The sequence below is a fragment of the Fomitiporia mediterranea genome (assembly GCF_000271605.1).
Source record: "Fomitiporia mediterranea MF3/22 unplaced genomic scaffold FOMMEscaffold_5, whole genome shotgun sequence".
Lineage (NCBI taxonomy): Eukaryota > Fungi > Basidiomycota > Agaricomycetes > Hymenochaetales > Hymenochaetaceae > Fomitiporia > Fomitiporia mediterranea.
Window position 1 is genome coordinate 2,187,884 of NW_006760390.1, and position 10,884 is coordinate 2,198,767.

Sequence of the window (10,884 nt, forward strand, 5' to 3'; positions counted from 1 at the left end):
GGAGGGCCTAAGGACACAGGATGAAAATTTGTCAAGACCAAATAAATAGTGCAGTACGATGATAATGGACAGTGGATGGTGAAACGCATTTAGGGAACAAGAAACTATTGAAACACATGGATCGATATTCTATGTTTTATTTAGATGTGAATTATGGATTAGGCAAAAAAGAATTGAGTTACAGTGATGCTTGCATTTTAAGTATCAGCCACGACGAGACATTTAAAGTCCTCAAACGATCAACTGCGGGGAACTTCACTGTCATTAGAAATTGCCCCAGAAGTCCATGTTGGACGAAGTTGCGATGCCATCGCGTCCAAAGTCACCGAAGCGTGTATCATTCTGCAACTCAGTACCATACATAGTCCGCGACGCAGGCCGTGCAGGTGAGCTGCCAGGTATCGCACCCGCAGCTGCTGTGCCTAAACCAAACCCGAGCGCAATCGGCATCGGCGCTGGAATGAACCCGTGGTTGTGATCCTGGCCATATGTATCACGTCGAACGACATTTACACCTGCGTTCCCGCCCGAAGCAAACTGAAAGCCGAATGCACCATCACTGTACGGATCGAAAGGGGACGGAACATCCTCGCGGATTGGGCTAACGTTATCTACGGTGAGACGGAAACGAGCATGTCCAGATGGCCGTGTCGGAGTTCGTGGACGAGCGACTTGTGAAGAAATACGGCGCGGCTCCGGAGCTATCTGGTTCTGGTGCGGACTAATACTCTGAGGGTTACTATTGTCGAGTGCCGCAATACGAGCTCCTAGCTTTGTCACCGAAAGTTGCGAGAAGGTCTCCCCATCATCAAAGAAATTGAATGGATCGCCGCGTGGTGTAGAAGAAGCAGCCTGGCAGAAGTCCAACATATCGATTTCATCTGACCTGAGTTCCTCTGGATGAGTACTCAGCTCGTTCGCAAATTCGGAAACATGCGGCGCAGGTGGTGTAGTAACAGATGGTTGTGTAGACTGCCCCGACGCCGAAGTCCCGGCTGAGCCCAGACACTCTTCACCGCTTTCGTGTCCCGAAGCTGTTGCTTTTTCGGAACCAGGTTTAGGCTCAATTGCTTTCTCCTGAAGAGGTCGCCGTTCCGTGCCGGTTCTCGTGCGTTTCCTATCTGGATGGGCGTTTTGTCTCGTATACACTCCCTGCGTCATAGCGTTGCCTTCTCTTCCTTCTACACCTCCTTCGATGTTGTTAAGGCCCGCATCACGAGGACGTTTACCGAGTGCCGTTTCTGACAGTCCAGGTGATTTTGCCAGCGGCACGGCATTTTCGGTTGGGTACGGATTGAGCAAGGTTCCCTTGCTGTTAGTATTGGAATTAACGTCACTTTCACCAAGAGGAGTAGAAACACGTCTGAAAGATTGGTTGGCCATGGAATACCTGGATGAACCCTTTACTCACCTAGTCATTTTGCCTTTTGTAACAGCGCTTGAACCTGCGGTAAGGTAGTCGAGAGTATCTTTCATTGCTCTCAATTGACCCTCTAGATAGGGAATTTTCGAGACCTCGCCTCGAAGAGCTAAGACCTCTGCTTTGCAAACATTGAGTTCCCCACGAAGGCCAGTTATTTCGGCTTCGCGATGTTGCATAGACGCTTTCAGATACGCGATTTGAGATGGTATATCTCTAAGAGAGTCAAGCTGGCGCTTGACATCCGCCTCTCTGAAAGCATTCTCAAGCCTCGTCAAACGACTCGTAAGGTCATTGTTGTCAATAGTTGGTGCATTCGGCCATTCCTGAGCGCGTGATGTACTCGGACCCGCATGCTGCTCTACTGCAACGGTAGGCTGAGAAGTTTCGGATTCTGCGGATGGAGGTAATAATTTATCAGTCGAAGCCCGGGTTTCCAACCAAATACAGACTTCACCTTCGTGAATAGTTGCCTCGGGTGGCTTGAAGGAGCGACTGCTTTTCGTACGGCCAAGCCTGGATGAGCTAGACGAGCGTGACGCGTTTCTGAGAGATGCGGCACCAGGTGCGGAGGGTCTCCCTACGCCGAGCTTATATTGTGTAAGCTTTGATTTGCTCGTGCGAGGTGACGAGGTTGAGACAGTGTGACTGCTAGACGCAACAAAAGACGTCGATGAGCTCGAGCCAGAAGTACCCCTCGAGCGCAGTGAAGAGACTCTTGTGGATGAGCGGGTTGATACTCGTCGTGGTGCTGGTGCCTGTTGTGGTCTGCGCAGACCGACAAGCGGGGACATATTTGACCTTTGAATAACAGTGAGAGAGTATGTAAAGTGAGATTAGACAGAAACACGCACTGGAGGGAATCGAGCAATAGCTCAATAAGAGCTTCTGTTTTCATGTTTGCACGGACTCCATATTCCTATTGATGGCTAAGCTGAACAAATTCGGGTGTGATGAAACATGTCAATACCTTGCACAATTTCTGGATATCCGATCGTTTGAGGGAGACGAGGTCCTCGCGAGTAAAGTGTTGGCCCGCCGAGGGCATGGTGAGGGAAGAAATGAGGTATTGAGCAGAAAGGACGGGTCGCTAAAGACTGTACGTCGTGGTGTAGTAAAAAGACGGCGGGTAAGAGTGGCTTGCCCGAATCGGACGCGTCACTTCAACTTTCCAAGTTGAACACGTCACATGATCGTGTCAGGCGCGTGCACTGTATGCAGCTCATGTCCCGAGTGCTGGCTCGCTCGACATGTCTTTGCCCGCCAAGTCAGCAACCTCAAGCAATAATCAAGGCGAATAGAATGGGATTCTGTAGGAGATGCGGCGACATTGTATCTGGAACCCGCTGTAAATGTGAGTCTGGGCATACTTATTAAGTACTCGGTATTCTTACTCTTTAATAGGTGGTGGTCTAGCGGTCAGGGCCTCCGTTGACTTCTCGCAGACAGCGTCAAGCTGCTCAAAGCCGGATAGTTGGTCTCGCACATATGTTCGCTCAACGAGTAATACTCCCTCTCCAATCAGGGAACGTTCGACTACTCTGCCCTCCTCAGCCCCTCGCCCCTTTTCGGATTCTCAGAAGTTTCCTCGTCCTCAGAGCACTCATTTCTCCCGTTCAACTCTGGGAGATCCAATCCTCTCCCATATAGATTCGGCCTCATCACATCCAGCTCTTACGCCAACAAGAACCGGTCCTCAGAAAGACAATTCAAGCGAGCCCCCTTCACCTCCTGATGATATTCTCTCTGATCCCAACACGGCCGTCCTTTCCAAGGCCTATGGCTCTGTCCTTCAGCCAAAGGATACGCTGTCCATTTTTTCATGCGCGATTTGCTCGACCCCTTTCCCTCCTGATGCCACGATATACCCGGATCCAAGTGACCCATCAACTACTGCTCGGTTCCTTTGCAAGGGTTGCTTCTCGACTAATGGTGGCGCGAAAGGAGATTGCACGGCATGTTCAAAGCCAGTGCTTATTCTCTCTGCAGAAGGAGGGTTTATTGAGAATGCTGGCCGTATCTGGCACAGGCGCTGTTTTCGTTGCGACGGATGCTTCAAGGACATTGGCGACAACCCGATGGTTGACCTTCTGGGTAGACCATCATGCGAGGACTGCTTTGACACATGTCTGAAGCGTCCTCGTTCTGACAGCATGGGATCAAGGCGTAATTTCTCCACACCTGATAAACAAGAAGAACGGAGCAATCCAGGAGGAATGAAGAGGGGTACAAGCCGCGAAGGCAGCCCAGCAATTGAAGAGCTGCAGCAGCGACTTGGAATAAAGAGCAGGGAGTCCTCCCCGCTAGTAGATCGTACGAACGTAAACAAGCCTGACTGCAATTCCAGTCCCATCCCTTCGGATTTCAACCGGCGTATTTCTGATTTATCTACAAGAACTACGTCACTAAAGAACAGCCTTTCTGAGAGTTCACCTCTCAGGCCGTCAGATGCTAGCTCGAGAGGCCGATACGAGAAATTCCGGCTCACTCCTTCTAAATCACCAGCAAGGGGCCCAAAAATTCTCAGCCCTTCTCCGCGGGCGGAAACCAACGCCGTTGAAGAGATGGAGCGTCGATTGCAACGTCAAATGCTCACCAGTTCCCCAAATGTACGGTCCATGTCACCAACGACTATAGCATCTCGCGATTCATTCAGCGGTGCTCCTTCTACACCCGATCTTACGGATGGCTCTGATTGCAACACCGCATTTTCTCCACCCTCAACACCGTCCAACAGCCCTCCTGAACAATACGAATCGTTCGCTGAGAAGACACCTACCAAGCCGTTCACTCCTCTGGCAGACATGTCCCCCTCTAAGATAACTTCAAGTCCACCTTCTACTCCATGCTCGAGTTGTTCGAAGCCCCTTTTAAGAACACGAGCCGGTGGAAGGTTTGTCACTGTTCCTGAGGAATCATCAAAACGTCTCCCGCCAAAGAGCTATCATGTTGAATGTTTCCGATGTGCCGTCTGTGACGACCCTTTTGAAGAGACGAAGAACGGACAAGCTGTGTTTGTTCGCAGTTCCACTGGTTGCTGCCACGTTAGTGTAAGTAGCATGAATTTGAAATACTGGACTCTAATTTTAACATGTTTCTTAGTGCGCAACACCAGAGCGGATTGTCATTCGACCTATTAAGACCAAATCACCCTCACACTCACTTACGCTGGCTTCTTCGCCTACCAAGCAGACTCTGCACCCGACTACAGCGCCGCCCGTGATTGGATCCTTTCCGAGATTTGGTGGTGGCGTCACCTGTCCTGGTTGTCATATTTCCGTGTCGCCCATGGAACGAGGCGTCGTACCAGGGCCACAAGGAAGTCGGTGGCATGCTTCCTGTCTTGTATGTGGAGGAAAAGGATTGCGGATCGAGTTGCGACGCGATCCGAATACGCCGGGATGTGGTAAGCGCCTAGATAGCGCCGCGAAGACCGACGGGGAGGGCGGAGTATGGTGTCGCGAATGTCTGGTATGCTCGACTTCCATTCTTCAATGACTCAGCTATCTACGAATTTTCTATTAACCCCTGAACTCGTTTTCTTTCTTTTTCTAGCTCCTTGTTGGTTCACCAACGAAGCAAGTCTCTCCTGTAACGCCTCTCGAACCATCTTTCACAGGAGGAAATACTTTCTATCGATTTCCTGCTACAGCCTCTCGTAAAATCGACGGCGTAGCACCGCAACTAACGGGTACAACTACGATTGCGCGGCAATTTACAGGCATGAGCGCATTGACGAACCAACTCACGGGTGGTGGACTTAGTCCAACTCGACAGCTACCACGAGATTACAATCGATCTCCTAGTCCAACAAAGGGACTCATGCTGAGCAACCCAAGCGAGAGGGTACGACGGATTCCATTCCCGCGCCCTAAAAGCGTGGGGGGAATCCGCGGAAAGAGTGTGGATGAGGGAAGAGGTATGTTCTTGGTTCGTCAGCTGACAGGAAGCGGAGGAGAACCACGGCGATGAAATCCGTTTGTTTCTTGAAGCGGGTATAGACTGATTGGTGTGAAATGTTGATCGTCGAGTGCTGTAAGATGTATCCCACAGTGAAGAATCCGTTGCACTTGCGACCTATTGAGTAATCGAGCTGGTGATGATGAGTATGGACTATCAAATTTCTTCCGTTTCTCAACGACCTGATATTTTTTTTCTTTTTAAACTTGTTCTCTTTGTGTAGTCGATCTCGAATGCAAGAGTACTGCTTCGTATACGTGTGGCCTTTGGTGCAAAGCAAGAGGTCGAGGTCTGATTGGTGCCTGTATCGAGGGTAAATTATATCGGAAGGTTTGATTATCCATTTGGGGACATAACGATCGTCACCAAGGCAAAACGCGCGCCGGATTGAGAAGAGCTAATAGATGCGAAATATACTATTACTATGCTATAATATAAATCAGACGGTCACCGTTTCGATCCAACTACGGGCGCGGCGGCTCTCACAGCGCCATCAGCCATAACATCCGTTGCACTCCCTTGCCTTTTTATCCCTCCTCTTGCGTCTTTTCGTCATTGTTTCGCGTGCAGTTGCATCCGCGTCCATTCTCAAGAGTCGCGCTGGTTGGGCAGCAAGCGGCTTCGTCACAGCTTGGATGAGTATTTGGACCAGATCCCGTTAACATCAACCCTCTAGTCACCAGAATCGCAGTACCCCCTCCCGTTTAACGCTGGTTGCTCAGTGATCCGGATCCCTCTTCTCCAGGCCTGGAGGGCAGTGCCTTGCCAGCTGCCTCCGGACTTTTGTTTTGTATTCCTTTGCAAGGATTTTCGTCGCTGGACGCTGTTCATACCGTTCTTCACTTTCGCGACGCTCTGCGCCAAGCATTCCACCCAGTTGACCTGCTAGTTTTTCTGCTGTCTATACTGACGCTCCCAAACCTCTCATTTCCGTTCTTTGTCATGTTCATGTCCAACCGTCGCTCACAGTCCCTCTTCTGCATTCTTTTCCTCCTTCCAATACGCGTACACGCAGCATATCCATCCTCTGTGCAACTTACATCCGATGTCGCCGTGAGTGCTTCTATGTCCATTTCAAAAGTGTATTTGGCTTTGACGTGCAGAAACGCTGATCTGTTGATCTTCCGTTTCAAATAGCTTTCAGATATTCTTGCTGACATTCCCCTGTTCTCGGTGGGCTTGGTTGGCTTTGCCGTCTACACGTTCTTTTTTGTCATGAGAAGATTGAACCGGTGCGTGTCAAAAAAATATGTCATGCAAAATCCCTATTTATGCGCTTCTGCAGAGTCACAACCTTCATCCATATTTCTGTCCTACTTGCCTTTCTTGCAGCGATTTTTGACCTTAGCCAAATAATCCGGAGAGGCTATTGGGATACAACTTATAACCTCAACATTTCATCGGTTCAGGCTCTCGTGATCCTGCGAGAAATAAGTCAAGCACTATCCTTCGCACTGCGTTATCTTTTCTTCTGGTCATTTGTCGCGGAACCTCCCAGAGGTGAACTGCCCTTTGTTCCAATGCAGGATGACCGTAGGCCGAACTTCATCTCGCTCAGCTCTGAGACGGTTATACACAGTGGTGATTGGGCTCGCTGGAGGTTGCCAGGTATCATTCTCAAATGGGTGTTGTTGTTGCTAATCGTGTCGGTACTTGTGCTCCAAATTCTCTGGAGGCTGGTACACGCGTTCGAAATATTTGGGCCGGTCTATATCACAGAGGCGGGCATCGAAATTGGACTCTCGGCCGTATTCATTGTGAAGCTGTTAATCAATACATACATTTGCCCTCTGTTACCGCGTTGGCACACGCTTCGGGACTATTCGCCTGTGATTCTGGCTATTTCGATTGGTATGGGAGTGGCCATCGGCAACCTGTTGTGCTGTGAGTGTCTTTCGGTTGTGCGTTGTCTGTAGTGAAATTACTCAACCGAACTATTTCGAAAACACTACAGTCAAGTTCACAGAGTCGACTCTCGGACGTTTTCTCCAGGCCGTCGAGCTTTACATGCTCATTTTGTTTGTTCTCGTATCTGCATTCTACAAGATGCCCGTCCGTTCAAGTGTCGTTGCCGAGCTTGTGCGACGCAGACTCACGGCTGCAGGCTTTAGAGATGTCGAAGCTTCTGCGGCCGGCGACAATCGGCAGTCGCAGTTGTCTATGGTACAAGCGCCTTACTCAATGCCAACCGGTATGGGAGCGTCGCGCGACAATGGTAGCAACCGCCAGAGGGCGCCGTCAGACCGACCTAGTTTCACTCAGCGCATCTCATCGAGCTCGTTTTTCGGTACACGGATTATGGCTAGGCGCGGCGGATCAGGACAGATTCGTGGGCTTGGAAACGAAGTGGGCAATGAGGAGGGAGACCAGCGCCGACTTTGGAATAGAGATGACCCTGAACCTGGTCCGAGCCCTGGCGGGCAAAGGAGCTTTCGTGGATCGCTGGAGCAGACACCTGAGCAGACGCCCACTGCAGCAACGCGGGATGCTCCTGGCTGGAAGGATCCTGTCTTGACGTCGGTGATGCCAGACCTGCGCGCGGAACCTTCTTATCTAGCGCCAGTAGCTCCGAAGGGTAAGGATTTGGGCTCATCTGTCCCACAGATTGTTGTACCGGACGATGCATCACAGTACACGACCGACCGCTACTCAACACCCGCTATACCATCAACATTTTCTTATTCTCGCAACGAGACTGATTCACCCATCTATGGACTTGATGGAATAATCCGGAACCTTCAGAAAGGCGGTACCAGCAGCAGCACTGAGGCACTTCCAGATACGAACGTCAATTCGAATCGCTCATCTGGTATCGAGAGTCTTCTACGTCAACAACAAGAACTCGACAGGAGTATCGCTGGACTTCGCAGATTTTCCACTACTTCAACGAATCGCATACCTCTTCCGCGAACTAACTCAGAATCTATACAAAGCGACATATCGTTATCAAACTTCCCAGAGCCACCGTTTTTCCCCAAGTCATCACTTCTGGACAGCCCGACGTCCGTGGCACAAGGCGGACTGCGTGCGATTGAGGAAGACAGAAGATCTGTCTTCGAAACAGAAGTAGACCGAGGAAAGTCCATGGCTATCAGCGCGATCAGTGATAACAGTATGATCGTGGATGACGTTGCCTTCCAGCTTGTGCCTCCGCGAATGCCGGCTGTAATTGCTGAACTGGGTGAGAGATCTCAGAATCAATCCGTGCCCACGATCTCGCGCGAAAGCTTGGACTCTGTTCTCGACGATTCAAATCCTGGGCGTACCGTTCGCCTTGGTTCTCAGGGCACACAGTACGACGTGACTTCATTCATCGGTGGTGAGTAAACAGTGATTCGAGACTGTTTTACGACTCAATAGCTGATTATGTGATTCTGCAGGTTTAACGACACCCGCAGCTCAGAGGATGTCTCCTCCACTAACGAACATATCAGAACGCGACCGATCATCGGGTTCCGATTCGGGTAGCAACGTCCCAGCAACCATTGCTGATGCAACTCATGTTCAGGTTGTCGACGCCAGCCGCCCCTCCGAAGAAAGTATTGCAGATAGCGGAATAGGGGGTGACACTTCGAATAGGGTCCCACTATTTGTTCCGCCTGTCCCAACCGTGTCACCACCTGAACCACAGGACCAACCCCAGGCAGAATCGCAGGGTCAGCTAAGTCAACCCCAAGGGATTCGGCCTCTATTGCTGCCAAGTGGCAAGCCGCTTGGCCGGGGTCGAGGTCGAGGTCTACCTACAGGACCTCGGGGTCGATTGGAGATCAGCAATCCTATTCGAAGAACTTCGAGCATCTTAGCTGAGCAAAATACTTTCCAGAGACCACGACCGGCTCCTCTTGTGCTGCTGCAAGAAGCCAACGACGCTCGGCCGGCGGTCCCGGAGCAGCCTCGAAACGGTGGATACTTCTAGCGTCCGCAATCCCCAGCTTCGCAACGTTCTCGTTTATTAAATTCTTTGTCGCCATCATTTTCCTTTTGTTTTTTTCCTTGCTTTTTTCCCCGCTCATTCGTCTTAACCTTCGTTTCCTCTCGGGCTTCTTTCTCCGGAAGATTGGGCAATTTTCTGAAATTGGATGTTTCTTTCGCCCCTAGCGCTTTCTTTCGGGAAGGAAGACCTAGTCCTGTCCTTTTGCAGATTGCGTTGTTTTCTTGTGGATCTAACAAATTGCCTACTTTGAATTGCTTTGGAGCATTTTTTGGAAAGTCTGTAGTAGTAAACTTATTCATTATTAGATGGACTGTGTCCATGGATATGATAGTTAGTATTGTGTAGAATTAGCGAACCCTATGGAATTCTTACCATTGACACTGTTTCTCATGTCCTCATCTCACGGTATTTGATTTTCAAGTCAAGTTCCTAGATCTACACGGGTAAAAATGTATGTGTCCTTGGCGCGGGTGTTTGTTTCAATGTTTGGTTGTCAACATACTGCAGCGTCGATCTCATGACGTCACTTGCTGCGCCTCACTGTACTTACTGGTCATCGCAAATGAAGTGACTCCTCACTCACACGTCGACAGCCATGGCCTCCTCGTTCCCCGACTACTATGAGATTCTAGAGGTGCAGCAGGGTGCATCGCAGGATGAGATTCGTCAAGCGTACAAGAGGGAAAGTCTCAAATCACATCCTGATAAGCTTGTCAATGCATCTCCAGATCAGGTGAAACGTGCTACAGAGAGGTTCCAGGTATGCATACGCTGCTTTGCATTGTCGTATGTTATAATGAGTCTTACACGCAACTAATTTTCTACCTATCGAATTGTATCGTATCTAGACAGTAGCAGACGCGTATTACGTCCTATCCGACGCGGAGCGCCGACGTGAATACGATACTCTACGCTCAGCGCGTGGATTCGCCGAACGTACAACAGACCCGAACGCCTCTGCCAACTTCTTCGCCAACTTCGCCAGTATGTTCACCGGTGCACAGGGTACGACCTCCGGGAACACTCGGCGTCCGGATGCTGAGGGCGTTTTCGGGGATGTATTCGAAGAGGTGAATAGTTTTATTAGTCACTTTAATTTGCGTTTTGGTATAGCTAATTATTATCGTATGAAGCTTCTGCGTCCAGAAGTTGAGCGCACCCTTCCACTCTGGACATGGCTGGGCGCCATATGCGGCGCAGGCCTGGGGTTTATCATCGCCAACCTGCCCGGGCTTCTCGTCGGTGCGGTCGCAGGTAACCGCCTCGGCGCGATTCGCGACGCCAAAGGCAAGAGCGTCGCTGCTGTCTTCTCTCAACTCGGTGGAAATCAGAAAGCCGAGGTCAGTCAAAAAAAAAGTTTATATTATACTGTCATTCGTCTGCACTGAACTTTACTTTGCATACCTGTTTTTGATTGATTGATGAATTGACTGACACCACCGTCCGGTTTCGCCGTGACTTTATTTTCTTTCTAGATTTTGCGAGGTCTTGCTGCGAAGATCTTAGGAACAGCAGCGTCGAACATCTGACGTCCTTTTACTGATTTAGTACTCTCTTCTTCCATTTTCTT

The 10,884-nt window shown here is 50.1% G+C and overlaps 3 protein-coding genes across 3 annotated transcripts; 2 read left to right on the forward strand and 1 right to left on the reverse strand.

Annotated features, from left to right (window-relative positions):
* Window positions 1-264: 264 nt before the first annotated feature.
* Window positions 265-2,468, reverse strand: FOMMEDRAFT_155294 (uncharacterized protein; the record flags this gene model as incomplete). The annotated part of the gene is made up of 4 exons (XM_007265712.1): window positions 265-1,363; window positions 1,412-2,221; window positions 2,275-2,339; window positions 2,391-2,468. The coding sequence occupies 4 exons, from the start codon at window positions 2,466-2,468 to the stop codon at window positions 265-267; spliced, it is 2,052 nt and encodes a 683-aa protein (XP_007265774.1).
* Window positions 2,469-6,900: 4,432 nt separating this feature from the next.
* FOMMEDRAFT_106670 (uncharacterized protein) lies at window positions 6,901-9,665 on the forward strand (the record flags this gene model as incomplete). Its single annotated transcript, XM_007265713.1, has 3 exons — window positions 6,901-7,264; window positions 7,335-8,699; window positions 8,761-9,665. 3 exons carry the CDS (start codon window positions 6,901-6,903, stop codon window positions 9,294-9,296), a joined length of 2,265 nt encoding a protein of 754 aa, XP_007265775.1. The 3' UTR covers window positions 9,297-9,665.
* A 244-nt stretch (window positions 9,666-9,909) lies between these two features.
* On the forward strand, window positions 9,910-10,843 carry FOMMEDRAFT_83725 (DnaJ-domain-containing protein; the record flags this gene model as incomplete). Its single annotated transcript, XM_007265714.1, has 4 exons — window positions 9,910-10,074; window positions 10,163-10,384; window positions 10,448-10,654; window positions 10,790-10,843. The coding sequence occupies 4 exons, from the start codon at window positions 9,910-9,912 to the stop codon at window positions 10,841-10,843; spliced, it is 648 nt and encodes a 215-aa protein (XP_007265776.1).
* Between the last annotated feature and the right edge of the window lie 41 nt (window positions 10,844-10,884).